The sequence below is a fragment of the Diplotaxodon limnothrissa genome, linkage group LG22 (assembly GCF_057381915.1).
Source record: "Diplotaxodon limnothrissa isolate DT_005_m linkage group LG22, D_limnothrissa_male_GT1.1, whole genome shotgun sequence".
Classification (NCBI taxonomy): Eukaryota; Metazoa; Chordata; class Actinopteri; order Cichliformes; family Cichlidae; genus Diplotaxodon; species Diplotaxodon limnothrissa.
In genome coordinates, this window is record NC_140616.1 from 19,482,447 (window position 1) to 19,503,771 (window position 21,325).

Here is a 21,325-nt window from a genome sequence, read left to right on the forward strand (position 1 = left end):
CCACTTTGCTGCGGCGCATTTACAAACACACATGTGTGCGCTCGCTTTCACGTGCACCCAAAAAAGCAAAAACAATAAAGAAAACCTTGTTAAGGGAGTGGGAGGTGAAGCAGCCAGGCAGAAAGATATAAATAGCCTGTCTGAATTCAACAATAGAGGTGGTGGTGGTGGTGGTGTAGGGGGAGAAAGGGGAGGGGTCAAGAGACACGACTAAGGAGGAGGAGGAGAGAGAAAGACAAAAAGAAATCGAGGGAAGGAAAGAGGAACGTAAACATCTGCAGAGTTGCTGAGGTACGTAAAGCCAGTGTGCTATAACAAAATGAGGAGGGGTCTCGCTGTGGGAGAGGAGTGGGGGAGGTGCCCTTTCGCCATCAGACGTATCATTTCCATACAAAGCCGGACAGCAGCGGTCACAGTTGTTGGCATATTGATGGTGGTGTGTGCGAGCACTTTTCACCAACTGTCCCGAGCCGCTTTCTGGAATCCAAACATGGCACTCGCCCAAAGCCTTCGTCACCTGCACTCACAATTATTACTGTCACATCACTTCTGACTGGACGCACCGGCACCCACTCGATTAATCAAGTATGCATGCATCTATGGGAACCTTCTGGCAAAGTGAAAGAAGTGTCCGCTTGCTAAAGAGCACAGTCAGAAATCATTTGCATTGATTTGCATTAAGCGGCCTTAGCTGATCTGCACCATTAAATAAAGCTGAAATAGTAGCTAAAAACCACATTTCTATGTTCTAAAAAAGCAAGCGATTTATCAGGGTTGGGCTGATGAGAGACTCTCTGAACTGCAGTTACAGTACCAAGGGCTTTTGGGGATTGCTATGTGAATAATCCCACTTGGGATAGTCACTCTTCAACATGGCTGAACAAAGCAGATTATCTACTCTCCTCTATATCACCACAGGCAGGAACAGAAATGTCAAACACCAATAAAAAAAAAAAAGGAAAAGAGGCTTTAGCTGAAGTGCTACCTTCACCACGCTCGAGGTCTCTCGTTCAGCTTACTGATCACCGATAACCAGACACATGGATTTCGTGATAGAGCTCGGCTTGTCACTTAGAGAATACAATCATTAACAGGGCTGAAACTGCAAATAAACATTTCCAGTATTGATTTAAAGTAAGACATGCAATGCTTTCGTTCTGAGAATTGATGACTTCAGAATGAAGCTCGATCCAGGACGCAGCTGGCATAAATCCCGGCCCTGGCAAGAAATACTCTGGTAAATCTAGAGTGGCTCAGTATTGCATGTTTATTTTAATTGCTCAAAAAAAATATGACAGAAAATTGAAATGTAAACATATAAACAAGCATGATTTAAGGAGAATCCCACACTGACTGAGCGTATTTTCAAAAATATAGATGGACTTTTAATTGACTGTTTCATGCTGTGTGGGAGACATTTTTTTTGAAGTGCTTAGAAATGTGTATTGGTTGTGGTAAAACCCTTTTACTTTAATCAGTCATTACCAAACTGGGCCGCAGACTAAGTCGTGACCCTTGATTGTTCGAGACAAATTTCAAACACATGCCTCAAAATTCAGATTGATATCTCAGCGTGTTCACTAGTTACAGGAAACCGTTGTAGAAGACAGAGATTTTTCTTAATTAAATGAACAAACAAAAACCGACTGGGAAAAGGTACAGTTCCCTGAAAGGGTCATGTCGGAAACATGTGTGTAAAATCAAACATGCTGATCTATCCATTATGGCAAAAACCTGTGAATAAAGAAGCAGCTGAAAGATGTTAATACTACTGATTTTATTTCTCTAGCGCCAAATCACAACAACAGTTAACTCAAGGCACTGTAAGGTAAAGACTCGACAATAATGCAGAGAAACCCCGAACAAGCAGATGATTCCCTATGAGCAAGCACTTGGTGAGAGTGGGAAGGAAAAACTCCCTTTTAACAGGAAGAAACCTCCAGCACAACCAGCCCATGGGAGGGGCAGCAATCTGCAGGAACCAATTGGGAGTTAGGGGAGGGTAGTTGGGATAACATGTCAAAGTTTGATGATTTGCTGCAGAAAGGAAGAGGGAGAACTACATCCTACATATAGCATTGGTGTACATTAGCACCAAAAAAGGGCAACAAATCCTAACATTTAAGAGACTTCAAAAAGCGTGATGACTTTAACAAACTACCTAAAGTATCTAGTTCTCGATTTAACTTCAGTTAGTCAGCATATTAATTTCACTGATTAATCATTTCAGCTTTAACCTCAGCAGCGTATAGTTCACCCGACAGCTAAGATGCTATCCATCATCACAATAATAGGGTGAGCAGCACAACATGTGACCGCAATCCTCTCTGCATTGTGTCCCAAACAAATAAAATCAGGTACTGGCAGTACTGCACAGACGCCTGCTCTACAGTCTGGGGCTGACCTCGCTCTAATCCTGTGTCAAACCCCTCTGGCTAAAACACTGGTTGAAGCTCATCCAAGGCTGAGAGAGACAGTGTGGAGTAGAGGAGAGCAGTAGTAGTGGCATTGAATTCCTCTGGTGACAAACAGTGGGTGTTGGTAATGTGGAGTAATCCCATTCACAACAACAAAACCCAACCCCCAACACACACACACACACACACACACACACACACACACACACACACACACACTCACTCGAACAGGAATACAGATGATGCCTGGAGTCTAATGGGGGGGTAGGTGAACAGGGAAATGTGCGCATGCAGTGTAAGTAGCTGTGGGTGTGAGCTTATAAGACAGATTATATTTGTGTGACCGAGTGTGTGTCTGTTAATGAAAAGGATGCGATCTGGGTCCCGGTCTAACCTGTTTACGCCTCGCCGAGTCTACATGACCCCATCTGTCCCTCCCCTTTTCTCTGCCGCTCTGCCCCGTCCCATCTTCTCCATCTATGCCTGCCTTTTCTACTCCTTTCCTCAATCTCTCCATCCTCCGCCTCCTCCTCCGCATCCAGGCAACAACACAAACAGTCCCTCTTCCTCCCTTACTACCACCTCCCCTCGCCCCATCCGTGCAGGCTAATTGCAAACCAGCCTCTCTTTCTCATTCTCATTTCCATTCTTAGTACTTACATGTCACCTCCATGGTTCCAAGCGTGGTGTGATACTCTCCACAGTGGCTGACGAATCCTCGTGCTTTTGCCAGGAAACGGGAGTTTTTAGAGCTCAGCGAGAGAGGGATGGACGGAAGGACGGACGGAGGGAGCAGATGGCTCCTCGGAAGAGCAGTCAAGCTGACTGTGGACAGTTAGCTTTAGCGTTAGCCACAATAAGGGGAGACTTGTCTGTCAACACAGCTTGTGTACCACCTCCGGTTTGCCTTTTCGAATCTGTTTATCCTACTAAATCAGCTTTCCTGCTTCACTCGCTGTTTCAGCATGTTCTCTTTAATTTAAAAATAAAAAACCCTGCCTTCTTCCCCTTCATAAAACTTTACCCATCTCAATTCTACTATATTTTTGCATGCCTCTGTATTTGCCTTCCTCCCTCCCTCTGTGACTCTAAGAGCATCAGCCAGGCTGCTCTGCTTCACTTAGGTTGATCTCGGGGCTTATGCCCTGATTGGACACACGCCACGATCAGAGACACCAATCGTGGTGCAGCAAGTGGATCACATGATAAGAGTGTGTGTGTGTGTGTGTTTGTCTGAGAGCAGTTTGGACGAAGAGGGAGGGAGGAAAGGATAAGAGATGGGGAGAAGGAGGAGGAGGGGTTTTGTGAGTGGCTGCAAGCCGCTACATCACTGAGGGATTTTTTTTCCCAAGAGCCTGAGCAGAGAGAGAGAGATGAAGGTGTTTTTTTCCCCACTCCTGTGGAGAAGAGGAGGAAGAGGAGCGGCGCACAGCACAGACGTTTGGATGAAGGCACGACAGGCAGCTGTACAAGACAGTCTCTGATAGATGCTGTCGCACACACAAACGCAAGCGTGCACGCATGCACACATGCACGCATGCAGCACAGTGGCTCCATCTTACCGACACAGAGCCAGAGTAGTGCAGCACAGCAGAGGTAATTGAACAGCGGTTGCTATGGAAACAGGGGAAACGGTTGCTGACGGTCGGCGCTGTGCCCTGGGAGCATCAGACTTGCCTCTATTAAACATACATACATCATGTACTCACAGCACACACGCCTTTATGCTCTCATGTTTTGTCTTTTTTTTTTTTTTGAACATCCAAAAAACCAATAAGGCAGAATGTACAGCTGCTCTGCAGTGGTGCTGTGTGCACGGGCTTAACCGCCATAGTGTTTTAAGCTTCTTTTAAGCCTTGTGCCTTTGTCTTAAATGAGCTTAAATCCACAGTTTGTGTGTGTGTGTGTGTGTGTACTGGGCAGATGCTCCATCGAGCGTGAAGATGCAGCCACTGAAAGAACCATTGAGATTTACTCACACACTTCACATCCAAACGTAGACAAAACCTGACCAAGGATTTTTTTTCCCCAACAAGTATTCAGCACTTCAGAAAGCTGACTGCCTGGCAAATGTAGAACCTACAGGAACATCTAGCCATATGGGAACCTTATCTAAAGTGGACGCCCTCAGAATTACACTTGACACATGGAATTATCCACCCACACATCCATGCGTCCTCTCCAAAGAGGATATACCCTCCTATATACTGTGTGCACATTTGGAGCTGTGGCACACATCTACACACTATAGGTACGGGCTGGTCCTTTTATAGCACAGCCATATCTGCTTGTTCAAGAGAGCGTACCTGGGCTTGAATGTCTGCTATTTACTTATTTATTTGTGAAAATCATTCCTTCATAGGCGATAAAGACAAACGGCAACAAAGACTGATAATCTGCATCCATATACTCCACATCACTCGGCAGAGCTGCATGTGAGAAAGCAAATGTCTGACTCATTCACACGGCATTAAATGGTCTTTACGCCGTGAGCTGCCTCGTACACAAAGTTCACGCAATGCCTCATTACGTCCATGAGAAAATAGCGCAGGTAGCCAGTGGCCATTATGTTTCCTGCCTCCTGCACTCTCTGCAAGAAAGCAGCTGAATTAAAGCAGGACATATCTAGAAAATTTGTCTCTGGCCTTCTCCAAACTATACATTTTCTTGCTCCTTTACTCTTCATTTAAAGAAATTCTCCTACTCTTACTCCTTAAAAACACAGGCAATAATAAAAACAAGACATTTTCCAAATGCTAATACCATGCCTCTTTGCAATTGGCTGAATTACTGCAGTAGATCTCTCGGTGTTAATGATCAGCGGGCTCATGTACTGAGACGTTTGTCAGAGAGATACGTTTAAAACATTCAAAAGGCTTTTTATGACTTTAAATGTTAATTTTTTGTGATTTGTAATTTTCTTTATTGCCTTTTAGCGATATATTGGATAAACTGCTTCCACTAAATTGTTTCGTTCTTGTTCAAAGTATCACGTTCTGATTTTAAACTGAGCAAGTTGAGACTTTGCATTTAAAAGGATCTGAGCTTTCCCAGTGTGAATTTTCCTCTTCTCTATCCTTTTGCTTCAGCTACAGATAAAAACAAAAAACTAGATCGTTTTTTACCAAATTAGGTAGAAATGACAACTTTTAAATATCATCAGGTGGGGTAGATGTCTCAAGGCTTCCTTTTAAGGTCATAGGGGAAATAAGCAGAGGATGCAAGCACTGACCTCCACACGCCCCATTTAGCTGACACACAGTCCTTGAGACCAAATGGTTTTACTATCAACAGCTACTGCTGAATTTCAAAGTCATGCGCAATGAAAGACGAGGCTGGGGAGGTAAGCATCTTCTGTCTCTATCAGTTGAAACTGATTCTAGCTTCAAGTGAACGATGTGAAGGGAAGGGGACTGGGTAACAGGATCACTAGCCAGTTGTGGTGTTACAATAAGTGTCAATTAGGAGATTATTCCATCACTCTGTGTCTATTATTAAATAAAGCCCAAGTTTCAGTCTATTAGACAATCAGGTGACATAACAAATCTCTTGTGTAACACTGAAAATCACTCATTTTCCATTCGGTTGTGAATGGAAAACAACAGCAGGACAATCACGCTGTCAAATTAACTGGAGATAAAAACACAGCTGCTGGTGAGCACATCAATCGACAGTAGGTGGCTTTGACATTTGCTCGAATGCTAAAAAGGAGTCAACAAGGTTTTTATTGTTTCGGTCTCAACACGGTGTCTTCCTAAAGCCTCTCGCATTGGATCAAAACAAGTCTGGAAACAACACCGACACATTTTCCATATCACTTCTCATTTCCTCTGTGAAAGTTGAACGTGAGAGTTTTCCATCAATTTTCCATCTGAACACCGAGTTACATTTGCGCTGACACTGAGACCGGCTTATGAAACTCCCACTGCCGTCTTCCATCATTTGACTCTGCGACGAAACACCTGAAGATGATGCAATTATTCATGCACACCAACTCCATTCAAATTCAACCAAAAACAAACTTTGAAGATATATTTCGGGGCCGCTTGAGGTCTGAGTTGACAGTTAGAGTGTCACCATTATGCAGCACAGTGTGTGTCTGCTTATGGTAGAGTGAACCACACAGCATCTACCCTTGGAGCTGAAATAAGGGCTGGTTTCTTCAGTGGTAAAGCTCGTACCGGTTTGGCATTTGACGTTGTAACGTAATCGTAACTTCTTTGATAAATTAGAGAAAAGACACAGAGCATCTGCTGTCTGCTACAACTGATGCCCAATTGACTTCACAACATACAATATCTATCATAAACACCTCATTACCAACACCGTCTGGCCATGCACCTACATAAATTTCCCGTGTGAGCCGATTCAACATTAGCCAGCTAACAGGAAGTATGTCATCTTCATCCAAACTCCACTGATCCCCAAATGAAGATGTAGGGCCTTTATATGGGCTCTCTCTGCCAACAGAGAAAGCTAATGTTTTATACCAGAACCAGAGCAGAACAATGCAGGAAAAATATTCCAACATGTGTGCAAGCTTCCTTTCTAAATCTGCGGCATCTTGTTTGAGAAATCACACCTTTCACATCCGTCACATCTTTCAGCCCTTTGTGTCTAAGTTTTATTTTACATATTACGAGAAATAAACGCATCTTAGCAACATTTACCGGCAGTGGGGTGCACAGCCTCCTTGTGTTCTCAGTTTAGCACTGGCTACCATCATCAGCCCCCACTTCACAGGACCTCAGGGGGTCTAAAAGGATATATGGCATTAATAGTTCACTGATATACTCTGAAGCCAGACCACTCAAGGCCTTATAGATGAGGAGGAACTGAAATTGAATCCTAAATTTAATCAGAAGCCCGTGTAACGACATCAGACCTGGCGTGATATGAGAGCTATACGAGGTCTTAGTGAGCAGCCTTGCTGCAGAATATTGAACTGAGTGCAACTGGGTAAATGTTGGAATAATGAGTATCACAAGAGCATGGATAACTGTAAAACTGCAGCATTTAGGTTTGTCATTTTTAAGTGGTGCGCTAAGTTTTGTAAGATGCTCCTTACACCAGATTTCCTCTTATTTAAATGAAAAAATCCACTTCTTAATCCCAGTAGGAAAATACTGGCGAAAGGCAGTGCTACCCCTCGGCCTCCAAGTAGGCACACCTGTGGTATCAGTTTCAAAATCCTCCTAGAGAATTGCATTCACAAGGATTTCAGAAAACAAGGTCAATGACATTCAAACTCATCTGAGATTTTTAGTAGAGGCATCTAGGGTATCAATTTGAAGCTCCTATTTCGCCTCTTTTTTGACTAATTGTATTCACAAACTTAGTCGACAATCCCCCATCAGCCTTTTTGTGCCTGAGGGGTAATAAACTAAAGAGGTCTCCATGCTTAATGAATAAATAGAGCTGTGCATGAACTTTGCAGTAATGATGAAATATACAAGCACACTTACTTGCTTTTTCCAGCTGTGACACATCTATGTGGAAAGCTCAGTACAAAACCAAAACCTAGGCCCAATAATATTCATGAATACTGTGATGTTTTGTCTTCATCTCAACCTTCCTGCTCCCTCAAAAGAAAGAAAGAAAAAGAACAGACACACACACGCACGCAGCATACCTTGTTGAAATCTTCACTTGTGGCTCTCATCTCCTTCCAGGTCTTGTTGAGCAGCTGGATGCAGATACAGAAGAATTCTTCAAAAGCGCGATCGTGGGTGAAGAACATGGGGTGGAAGTCATGGCAGTTTTCACTGGCTGTGGACACAAAAAATACAGATTCTTAAGTACAGAGGAGATAGCTCTAATCTGACTAAACCCAAATAATGCTGCATTTAACTAATAAAAACAAAGCTCAGAAACATGACATACATGACATTTTATATACAGTCTGTATGTGTGCTTGACCCTGTTAGCCGTTGGCCCCGTTTCCACTCTTTATGCTAAGCTACGCTAACTAGAAGACGGCTCAGGCAACATCTTTGATATCCTGACATGATGCCTGGCAAACAGCTTGTTTTGTGCAAATACCACAAGAGCGAATCATCTTACATTAGTCTGGATATTTTGTTTGTAACTGTGACTTCTGGTACCACTGAACTCATCATTAGATTTATAAATATTTTAAAAAGTGTGATCTTGTTAGTTAACAGATAGCCTCAGGCACAACAAAATGCCAAAGGATTAGCCAGTTGCTGAGCAAAGCAAAGGTGCATTTATTTTAACCCAAATGCTCCTTTCAATTAAGGACTGTGGCCTGAAGCTCGAGTCGAGACACCTGACAGAAGCACACTGGGACGGGCATCCCACACAAACAACCACGGCAAATAAACATCACTTAGCTAGAAACATTACAAATAAAATCATACACTAAAGGTTCTGCTTTACACTGACAAATGTGTCTGATGATCACAGAGACGCTTAAGTGTGAAAGCAGAATCATCAGGTTTGTGTATATTAAAGAGGCACCTTGAAAATAATGTAATTTCCACTAGCGACAGAATATTATGGAATATGACACACGGTTCATTAGAGAAAATCTAAGAAGCCTGATAGGGATTGTCTGCTTCAGCGTTGCAGACGTGGCAGGAAGTTGACGTGTTTATAAGGTTATTTCATTAAGAAAAAAAAAAGAAAAACACTACAGAGAAACAGATGCAGTTTCCCAATGAAGCAAAACTGCGTGTTATTGAAAATTTCGCCACTCATCAACTTCAAACACAAAAATGCCCCTCAGAGGCAAACTGTGACCTGCAAACGGCTCCAAGTGGACTACGTCGAGACTTTCCATTTTCCAAAGCCAGAGGTGGTTTGTTTTTTTTATTAGCGGCCCACTGAAGCATTTCAATCCTCACCATTTGTGCGAGAGCATGTACGAAATAAGAACGAGAGGGAAGAGAGAAAGCCGAGGCTCTTGAGTGCCCAAACCGCATTAACCAAGAGCTACAATAACAAGGCTTGACATTCATTTGAACTAAATTCGTCTCCCTCTCGTCTTGCTGAGATGAGTGGCGGCCCTGAGCCAAAGGTTGGTTCATTTAAAGAGTTTCAGAATGGAGCAGCGGGAGCACTCGCCCACCAGGAGCAGCCATGAAATTGGATGGAAGGGGTCAGGCTGCAATTGAAACTTCACAGTATAATGAGTGATGCCCTCAGCCCACGGGCACAGCGACCTGAGCCTTGATTTGAAGCGATAGATGCGAGATTAAGGGGAGGGCGAGAGGGGAATCCGGGGAAATGTGTTACCCGTGCCAGTAGTCAATCAGGAAGCTAATAGAGGTGAGCCAAAACAGATGCTGACTACCTGCTTAGTCTACAGTCTTTCTCTCGGGGACAGGAAAAAAAAAAGAGGAAAGAGATAAAAAAAGAAAGGACAGATTACAAAAACTCCCTCAATAATCAAGTACAGCCCCCCCCCCCCCCCCCTTTTTTTTTTTTAATCTGGCAAGGACAAGGTGTCGGGAAGGCTGAAGTTTGAAGTGACCTTTGAGCTAAATGGGTTATTTATTGATAGGACCAACAGAGCCCCAAGGTGCCAAGGTGAGGGGAATTACATGTCAAGGTTTATTCTGGAGATACAGACAGCGAGCTCTCTGGTGTGATGCTGCAGAGATTTGTCCATCTCTGGGTTTTGTAAAGCGTGCTGAGTCGAGGGTGGTTTTATTACCTCCAGAAGCACCGATGCTAAGGGGGGAAAGTAAAACATGGCACTGTGCGGATGGCTCCAAATGGTTATAAAGAGCGCCGTTATCCAAATGCTTACAGAATGCGGATGGTTGAATACAAACACACTTAGCTTAGGGTAAGTGGGAAAAAGCAAAACACCAAAACGTGCACTTTAAGATGCCGTTTAATCGACATTAGGAACGAGCCTTAAATGGTTCTCATGCGACTGTAGCAGAGAAATGGCTGCGATCCTTAGTCTGTTCATTCGAATTTAAATACATCACGTTTACATATAGATGCTGTTTTCAGCTTTTTGATATTTGATTTTTTGACTGCAGAGTGCTGTAGTTCATATGGAGGGAAATGCTGAACAATTTAGTACTTCCCTTTTTTCAGCTAGCTGAAATGCCACTGAATCATTCTCAACACTGCACAAAGGCACTTAAAATTATCCACCTGAATGGAGCTGGAACTGTGTGAGTGCAAAGTCTTGTTGCCATGATTAGGTAACTAGAGCTTTAAGCCTCGCTAGCCTTAACAAACCTTTGTGTTTTTTTCCCTAACCAGAGCGGCGGTTTAGCATTTTTCTGAGTGACACTATGAACACAATAACGAAATGAAAATAGAGGCGCAATAAAACTGTATTGCCCATTATTCTGACTTAAGGGGCTATGCAGCTGAAATCGATGTACAGTAGTATTTAGCTTCTTGTTACTGCTCGTCTCAAATCATGCACACGACCTCGATTTGAAGCTGAGAGACATCACGCTGTGTGCATGAAAGGAGGAATCCATTAGAAAACTTCTTTCAGTGCACAGGCTGGCATTACTGACCTGACATTAAGGAGTACTGGTGAATGGAGCTACCTTTTAAAAATGTCCTTCTAAAAGGGGAAACCTGCAGAGTCACGCAATAAACTTTTAATTAAAATTTAGAATGGATGTTGAGAATACTCCAAGGTAATTTACTGAGAGACTTGTTTTTAGCTGTGATACGATCAGTTGTATCCATATAAAAAATAAATATACAGTAAAGATCGAAATTGTGATTTTATGTCATATAAGATCCACGTTTTAATCACTTACAATACTGCCTTGCACTGAGTAGCAAAATCAACTAAGATGATAAAAAAAAATAAAACTACTCTCAACAGCTGCAAGTGAAATCAGAGCCGGGAATCAACGCGAACGGCTTATTTCAGTCTGACTTTTGACAGCAAACAGACTGGATCAAGCCTCCAGGTTTGAAAAGTGAAGCCAATGTCAAAATCTGCATTCATTCAAATGGCCAGAAGGAGGCGACTCTTCTGGTTGCAATCTAATTGATAGAAGTTTATAAGTAAACGATCCCATTTCTCACTTGAATTACGGCTCCACTAAGACGTCTTTTGAGCTAAGAAACATCTCCAAACTGCAACCTTTTTTGTCTAAATCTGAGTTAGAAATGATTATTCATGTTTTATTTCTTCTCGCTTAGATTATTGTAACAGTCTTTGTCTTTGTTTGAGCAAAAAGAATCTTCACCTCCTCCAGTCAGTCAAGAGAGCACATTACACCATTTTTACGCTCATTACACTGGCTTCCAGTACATTTTAGGATTCATTTTAAAATCTTAGTACTGACTTTTAAAGCTTTGAATCATGACGCTCCTGCCTATATTTCTGATCTTTTAGAACCTCGCAGCCTGAGATCATCCAATCAAAGGCTGTTGGTAGTATCCCGAGCACGTTTTAAAACCAGAGGTGATAGATCTTTTAGAGCGGTGGAATTCTCTCCCTCCATCTCTACGTTGCCTGGATTGTATTCATTCTTTTAAACATCATCTTAAGACTCACTTATTTAGACTAGCTTTTAATTAGATTTGTGCTGTATGTTTAATTGTACTGTTTTATGTTATTGTGAAGCACTTTTTGTTTTTTATCCTGTGAAGAGTGCTATATAAATCAATAAAGTAAAGTTAGTAAAGTAAAAATTTTCTTACTGAGTTTAATGTCTCAATTGCTGGTTTCAGCTCTTTTTTATTAAAGCAAGACGTTCATTTTCCATAATTTTGTCCCATTTTGAGTAAAATAGACCATTAAAGGGGTGACTCATCCACTCGTTGCTGTTTCAATAAAGCAATAGGATGATGGTCAAAATGCACACATTCAGGGTTAAATTCAACCCCACAATTAAAAATAAAAAAGTAAAACAAATAAAGTCCAGACCATTACAACAACAACTTCCTACTTAAGAGTTCATCTGTATTCTACCAAAAAAAAACTGATTTTTGGTCTTTTTCCATTAAGAAAGTTAGTGTAAATTTCATATTTCAAGTAACATTTTACTCTCTCTCTCTCTCTCTCTCTCTCTCTATATATATATATATATATATGTGTGTGTGTGCGTGTTTTGAAAGTACATTACACCATGAGTTTATATTTTGATGACTTTATGAAGACTCACATCATTGAACACACACCCAGATACTGAACTCTGCTTGTAGCTGGCTAAACACAGTCTGAAACAGCAGGGCGGCCGTGAACTCATACTCAGTTAAAGTCACAATTTATGACTCTTTCTGGCCAAGCATATGGGGCCACAGCAGACACTTGGAGTGATATTATAACCCAGCTCTAATGAGTATTCTTTGTCCTGTGTGTGTTTCATCCATCTGCATATACAGATGTTCAGTGCCTGTATCGCTCAGAGTAAGTAACAGGACACTATAATGGCTCATTTAAATCATGCTTGACCATATGCTCACATTGGTCAGCAGAACATTGGTTCAATACTTTTTTCAACAGAAAATGATGAAAGAGCATCTTTGGTGGTACAGATAGTTGCCTTTGTAGTGACTGATGCCTGTTTCTTCCTGCTTGAGGCTATGCAAACAATTCTATGCTCTGTTTCAATCACTGCCTGTTAAGCTATTTTTTCCAGATCATTGAAATCCCGAAGAGAACCGGAAGCTCAGTGACATGATAGCTCAATTCTGACCAAAACTGTAGGAGAAACAATGATTTCTATGAACTGCGTCGGTACGGACAGACACCCTGACGTCCAGCTTAGCTGAAGGACTGATGAACTGAGAGAGAGTAACACCCATCACTGGCTAAACGTAGGTCTTCAAATTATTATTAAATCTGAAAGACAGAAACATCTGGCATGCAGATAATGACCCAAAACAAAAAGCCATTGCTGTGAAAAACCAGAGAGGAAAAACAAGAAGTTCTGCAACTTAAGATGAGGCCCCTATAACAGCTTTGATCTCATTCAGATTAATGAAGAGACAGCGACAGCTGACAGACAAAATATACAAGAAAGAACTGAAGGTATAAATTTAGCTTTCAAGTTAGAATAGAAAAAAGAAGCAAACCAAAACAGCACGATACAAATAGAGACCGCACAGACTGGTTTGTGGAAATCAGTCTGCCTGCTAAGCGCAAAGCACTCACAGTTGTGTAGGTGCACTGGACCGACACATACCTGCTAATTAGTGCTAAATATAAATAAGTATAGAATTTCACCTACTGTAAAAAAACTGGAGCACACACTTCTCGGACAGTCCGTTATTTCCAGTAAATGCACAGCAAGCCATTTATTTAGAAAACTGCATGAAAAATTCACCAGCACCCTAAACACGTTTTTTTAGTCATGAGGTTCAGTTCAGCGACTCCAATTAGCGGAGGTGAAACTTAGCAGACAGCTAATATCTGCAGATACCTGCGTCTGCAGCCACCGGCCACTAAAAAGATGCATAACCATTAAAAATGTAAACGAGCGAGTTATTAAAAGAAATTCATGCCCATGCACATGTCTGGCTACTGAGACAAGTTTTTTTTTTTTTTCTGTACCAGGCTGAAAGCATATTTATTTCTGCTGTAAGCCTTGGCATTTTCACATCTCTGGCCCTTTGAGGAACTGCACTTTTTGACACGTCTGCATCGACTCTGCAGCTTCACAGGCTGCCACTTGTTCCTGACACGTTTTTGCTACATTGTTTTGCCATCTGTGTAGACGCACCATCTTCATCGGCTCTTTTTAAATCATCTATACCAATTGTAATAAAATAATAAGTAGACTTCTGGTGCTGTAGGAGCAAGTTTAGGCTTTTTGAATGAATTTTTAAAAGAACGTTGATATTTTTATAGTTCTTTTCACCAAAGGGAAAGAAATATTATAAAATACTGGAAAATGTATAATTCAGAATCACAACTCGAAGGCGTATGTGAACTTTTTTTTTTTTTTTAACACTGCTTCAGTAGCTCATGGCCTGACTGATAGGATGTTAAAGTTCTGTCAGCAGAGAGGAGTTCAAAGCCATTGGCTGCAGACTAAATTAGACACATCGGTACAGTGATGTTCCACGACATCAACAAATTTAATCATGAAGACGAGGCCACTCAGGGGGCTCGGGCAGTTCTCCTCTCCTTTCATCCATCTTCTGGGACGTGGGCTGCTTTCAAGGGTCACTGTCACGTTCCTAAAGTGGACTTGTGTGCGCGTTTGCGTGTGTACGCCGCCATCACCCGTCATGTTATTAGAGTCCATTCGACGTGATCGCTCCGAGGACTCGGTGACATCGGCTGAAAGCTAATTACTCAACTGGCGACCAAACAGATGAGTCGTGGACATGAGGGAGGTGACTAAGCATTTGCCCAAAGAGAATGAGCGCACATCTCTATGCATGTGTGAGAGGAAGACAGAGGCTGAATGCCATCCTGACATCTGTCAAGGTCTGCTGTGTATTTGTTTGTGTGCATGCGTGTCTGTGAGCGTGCACAAAGCAAGCACAACAACTCTCAGAGTCACCTTGCAGCTATGCCACATGAATACACAGCAAAAAGTGTCATCCCCACTCTAATTACAATACCAGCATGGCCTCATGTCCAACTGTGATGAGGGGAGAGCGTGTGTGAATGTGTGAATGTGTGCATGCGTATGTGTGTGTGTCCAGCAAGCAGCGTCAGCATCATCTTTCGGATCCAGTCACTGTTTGCGTGAGTGTACAGGATGCCAAAGCAGCAGGTACACAGAGATGCAAACCACAGCTGGCTGCATGACTGTGTATTTCTACAGCACAGTGTCACTAAAACCACATAAGTAATGGATATCAGGCTTAAAATAAACACATCAAAGCTAACCTATATGCATCAAAGCGTAGCGTTTCTACTAATATACTGGATCTAAGGGGAGAGAGCTTTTGTAGATCCATCTATGTGCTAGACTGCTACATGAATTCAGCAGGGATTTTAATGATCCTACGAGCCTATTAAGACCCTGCCAAATGTTATAGGGTCAGTGTGTCCCTTTCAAATGCACGGTCAATGAGATTTTGGGGCGGGAATCTATGTGAAATAACAATAAAAACTTTACAATATCTGGGCCAGACCAGCAAGGCTCTGCTCTGATTAAAGTATCTCAATCATGAAACTAATGATCATTAAATAAGGATGCCAGCAGAAAGGGGGTCGCTGGTCCAAGGCTCTGCTCAGGAATGCAAGATTAAAAAAAAGAAAAGAAAAAGAGGCAGTGCAAGAGATGCAAGACATAAACGGGAAACCATTTGTTCAAAATATTACATTTGTTTTATTTGGAATCTCCTAACAACAACAACTGTGCCATTATAGGGAGGGATGCAGATTAGATAAGGATGAAAAACAGGGAAAAGTCGGAGCCTCGAAATTCGGGGGCTTTCATTTGCAAAACAAAACCACTTTAGCATGTGGTGTTGCTCACAATGGTCAAGAAGCATTAGAGGACAGGGGAAGAGCAAAGGATAGGAGGGTAACAGATGGAGAGAAAGGAAAATGAGACAGAGGGAGGCATGTAGTGAATCCATCAGCGCTGTGGACTGAGACAGAAATCCAACAAATTTCACAGCATCTTCTCGCACAGACTTCCTTTCTCAGCTACAATGAGGCTTGCATCCAGCTGTGAGTTTTGTGAGTCTGCTGTGCCTGGGTTGCAATTATTAAAGGTACTAAACACAACTTATATCTTAATATGCAAAATATGGGGGCTAAACCATGCACTCTATTATGCCTCGTGCCAGATTCTTCTGAAGGAATATCTCAGATGGCGTGAGTCATGCTTACGTAAACAAACACACAATCTGTCTGCGGCGGTCCAAATGCAAAAAACCAGAATTGTTTGTTAATCATTACAAAACAACAGAAAATGATCCAGCTTACATGCACATATGTGTTCGTGCATTAGTGCGGTATGCACACAAACACAGCCTGCACGAGCGAACGAAACATATTCATACACAGGTACTGTGCATCGAGTAAAAATAATAGACTTATAAGATTGTAGCTGCGTCAGGTGCAAACGATAACGTGCATTTTCCTTTTAATCTGGGAATGCCCTCACTTTTTGGAAAGGAACAAATGCTGCGTAACGCCCCAGGCATGCAGGCCTAGAGACCCAGCAGTGGCCATCTGGCAATCAGTGGTCAAAAAGATGTATTCCCCAATTGGTTTCATTGATTGCTAAAGCCCCATTTACCCACTGGTCACTAAGGAAAAAAGCTTTATTCCCCATCTGGTTGACAACTGGTTGCTGGCAGTCACTACTGTGAAAGTGATGGTAAGGCTCTGTGCTGAAAATCGCCCCATGATTACTTCAGTTAGAGTAGGTTGTATGAAAGACATCAACTGGTCTGCAAACACTTGCAAACTGCTCACCAAGCGGTAGAAACCTGTGAAACCTGTGTCACAAACTGGAAAGAGAGAACTTTTGCTTTTACTTTGAAGCCATATTGTCTCAGTTTAGGTCGTGTTGTACTTTTTCATGTTTCACTACAGCTCGGGGAATAAATGCCAAATATTTGCAGACAAGCCGCATCTTCCATGCAAACTACAACTAGCTAGCAACCACAATTTAACCTCCAAGTGCAGAAATGGCCTCTTTTGAATATTTGATTACACTGATAGAATTTTGCATTTGATCTCATTTTGTATCTGATAGGAAAGAAACGTGCATTTACACCATATTCACATCGTCCTTCATTTTAACAGCACAGAAAACTTTGTCCCGTTTGTAACTCTCAGCTTCCGCAGCAGCTACCTTTTGGTGCTTTTACAACTATATAAAGACGCTAGACCTCAGCGGTTTTGTATTGTCTGATTTCACCCTCGACAGCCTGCCAGTAAGAGGTCTTTTGGGGAAACAGATTGTTGAGAGCATGGTTTGCTGGTAAATTACATCCAAGGACCTCCAAGAGCAAAAAACACATACAAGCAAAATTTAGATCGGCAGCACTTGCATAGGCTGGCTTATGTTTCATCCACTGAGCCACTTTAGTATATCACAACATGCTGAGAACTGACAGGGGACGGGAGTTTCTGGAAAATGCCAATGATGCTCAAAAATTGAGATTCTCAAGCACCCATCTGTCAAGTTTGTTGTTGTTTGTGCTCTCAAATTTACAATCCGTTTACTGGTGTATGCCCGAGGCTATGAAGTGGAAAACCCTGAAGAATGCTATCCTCCCCCCAGTTAACACAAGCCTGCAACTGACAACTGTGAGAAGTGGCTGCTGACTGCCAAATAGATGCTCATGTCATGACTCGAGGGATACTTGGGATTCTGCGCTTGGCCTTTACATCCTTCTGCCATCATCTCCTCCTGATTCACTGAGGGAGAATTACAAATGAGGTGGCTTGCAGTGGCAGCTGTGATTTGACGATCGGCTTCCACGTCAATGCACAGCTAAAACTTAATGTTTGTACACTTTAATACTTGTAGTTGGAGAAGTTGCTGAATTTGGAAAATGCCTCGTCAAATCAGAAGTGTGAATAATGCTATCAAAAGTGAAATGACTCAAAATCGATTACTTCTGATGTGCTTGGACTCATGCTAGGTTACAAGTTTTAGGCTGGAAAACATAATCCAAAAGTCTCAAATCAATCCTGCAGAGCAAACTCTGCTGCTAGGCACTAAAAATATCCCAGCATTAGGAAATCTCGTGCTTGTTTTACTGTTTTATGCACCACATGGTGTGTAATGCACGTTCGTCCCTCAGATGTGCTCACGGATAGAAATTAGTTAAGGTACAGATAGCAAAGATAGCGACTACAGACACTAACGTGCCATAGAAAACAATCAGAAACCATAAAGACGTAATGAAATACATTTTAAAGCTGTGAAGCTGTTTCTTTCCATTTGAAACGGACTGATTAAAAAGCCTGAGAATGTGAGATATGATATTTGTGGCTGCTATTTACTCTTCTGCATGAGTGTATGGCTGCATGTCCCAACATGAATATCCATTTCGCGGCTGTGAGTGTGTGCAAAAACTACATCTCACTGGCACACTGCGGCCCAGTCCGAACACATAGCAGCCTTTTAATCTCACACTGTGTTACCTCTCAAGGGTTGTACGTGTATGTGTGGAAGTGTGTGTGTTGTTTTTTGGGTAACAGCAGGGGAGGTTAATGAGTTTGGATGACTCTGAGTCACCTGCTGGGCTTGGACATACTACATACACACAAGTCCACACACAAACCTTTGAGTGACTGGACTCAACTAGCCATATGTATCACAACAGCCCCGTTACTCTCTAACTAGCGTCACTTAGAGTTTATTAGAATATTAGAAGGCGGTGCAAATATATGAACAGTATAATAAATTTTTGCTTAAAGTAAGAGATACACAGATGAGGCGATATAAACAACAAAACTGAATTAAGAGAATTTTGTAAATGTTCCTTATTGCGATGCTGCTCATGTGCTGAAATGTACAGTGAATTTGACCAAAGTGCTGTACACGGCCTTTTGTTCTGACCTTGGCTGATGGCTTTCTAAAGAAAGACACAGAAACAAACCTGAAGAACATCACGTGACCGTCAGTCTGCCTCTCTCTGTGTTCTTAGAAATGGGGTTTGGTCTCCTTTTGATTTTGGCATCCGTGTCTGCTAGCATGCGTGCGTCCTACCTGGACCCGCCATGCCTCACCACCCAGCTCTCCATCTCAGCACAGAGACGACACACCGTGAATCACCAAGCAGGGCCATTACTCACCATGCCTGGCCTGTTCTAAATAACTTCATAAATATTCCATGGGCCGGCTTAAGCGGGGAGAGAGAAGTCATGGCTCGGCGTCTCAAAGACACAGATTCCATTAGGCCCCGTGTTCCAGCAGAAACACTGTTGGGACAATTAATCTTTTAGGATCCGAAGCGAGGCATCAGAAATGGAGAAATAGAGCCAGGACAGGTATGTATTAATGGAAGTAATTGAGAAAGAGAGACTGGGAGGCAGGACAGAGAGTGACACCTGCTGTTATGAATTATGTAGGCTCTATCAGCGCTGATATAAGCTTGCCTCCTTTGTGCCTCCTTTGTGCAGATCAAATATGTACAGTGACATCTGAACAACAGCAACAAAGGCAAAATACTATAAGGTCTCAAAACACGGATAGAGTGAAATAGAAAAACAGAATAGAAGAAAGTTTGTTCACCTGAGCGAGGACTAAGAAAACTATCACTGCAGATTCATGAGTGGATTATATAGTATTTCTTTTAGACAATGGTATAATGCTACTTTCTGGTGTGCTTGTGCCATTTTTGTCAAATTCATGGGAAAAGACAGCAACCGAGACCATAAAAGCAGGAGAAAGGACTACAAGTCTGAGCGGGACAGATGTTCTTCAGACACACCAAGAGGGACAAATAAAAAAAGGAGGATGCATGAAAGCAAGAACGAAAATTGAGAAAAGTGAGAAAAATGTTGTTAGAATGAAAGCGCTTGAAGATGCGAGCAGGGAAGAAAGGCAACTTCAGCAGGCCCCGGCAAATCCAGAATCCCTCCGCGTTTCATCCTCGTGAGAAAACAAGAAGAGAGCGTCTGCGTGCCAGAGCCATACTTGCATTTCACACAGATGGAGAGAGAAAATGAGCCACAGAGACGTCGCTGCTGTCACCATTAATCCACGGTCTCTTTCTTCTGCCTTTATCCACAAAGGGATACAGAGCAGATTTTTTAAAAAAAAGAAAAAAGAAAAAAAAAAGCGAACACTTTTTTCCTGTTTTGCAGCTTTGCATCAGCGTGTAGCTCGGTAGCATCAAAGTTTTAGGGAGTACAGCTTTCTCAGTGTATCAATTTCTTATTTATCTTCTGCAGCACTAAGACTGTGTGGTGGAACATTATTCACAAGAACATTTAAGTTACTGTTTTACAGTGATGGATGCAGACGTTCCAGCAGCTCGTGTGCAACTGTGCTTACAGGAGTCAGAGTGGTGCTTTGAGATGAGTGGTGAAATAGCTTAGCAGCACACTCATAATAAAAGCATCACCATGTAGATGGCTGGCAAAAAACAACACCAGCCATTACTAAATTTCTTCATGTTTTTCAGTCTTTGATTGAACTACTGGGCTGTAGCGATGGGGCTGCATAAAAACTTACAAGCTCAACAAGGTTTTTACAAAGCTTTTACAGTTTATCTTGACAGCAGGATGCAAGTCAGCGCTAAAAATCTGAAACCCATTCATCTAATTATCCAGACATTTAGCAAACACATTCAAGCTACCAGTTAATCTTCTAAGAACTAACCAGACTTGCTAGCGTTAATGTGTCGTGTTAATAGCATAGTACAAAATACACAGTAGCAAAACATCAACAACAACATAAAAAAATGTTCACAGCCACAGACTTAATTTAAAATGTAAGTCCTAAATTAAATAGGTGATGTTACTATGGCAACTCCACCTATGTTAGATGCCCTATCCAAAACTGTTTACCAACTGGCCAAACAACGTTGCCATCTCTAGCACCACTGTGGTCTGTCATTTACAGAGGTGGAGGTGTCACCGCTTTGAAAGTGACCAATCACATTAGGGCCTTTGGGCTCCGCCCTCCAAACTGTCAAGAGTCAGATTTATTCGTCCATGACTTAGTTTTCATACTTTTTTGTAGTGAACAAGAAACAGACAGTTTTTTCCACAGTACAAACTCTTACAATAAAGAGAAACGTCGCTGTTACATTTTAAGTTACTGGTGGAACAACGCACAACAGTATCTTGGCTTAAATACCATCAAAGCTGATAAAAAGAGAAAAGTTCTAACATCCTCATTAGTGTCAGGTATTTCACTGTTTCTCCAACGAAAGGTCAACCAAATGATGTCAGTGTAGAGCCAAGACTCATTTCTCCACCATCATCTCTCTGGGGAAAGTGCTACACGCACGCACGCACACTCTATTAATGACTAGCCGTCACTCTCTAAGCACCTGCCAGGCCCATGTTA

At 42.1% G+C, this 21,325-nt stretch overlaps 1 protein-coding gene across 1 annotated transcript in view; it reads right to left on the bottom strand.

Moving 5' to 3' along the window:
* Nucleotides 1–21,325, bottom strand: part of elmo1 (engulfment and cell motility 1 (ced-12 homolog, C. elegans)) — a 72,924-nt gene that overhangs the window by 17,166 nt on the left and 34,433 nt on the right. Inside the window, exon 16 of the mRNA XM_085347043.1 lies at nucleotides 8,050–8,186. Within this exon, the coding sequence (XP_085203169.1) occupies nucleotides 8,050–8,186 (137 nt within the window). The remainder of the gene's footprint in view (nucleotides 1–8,049; nucleotides 8,187–21,325) is intronic.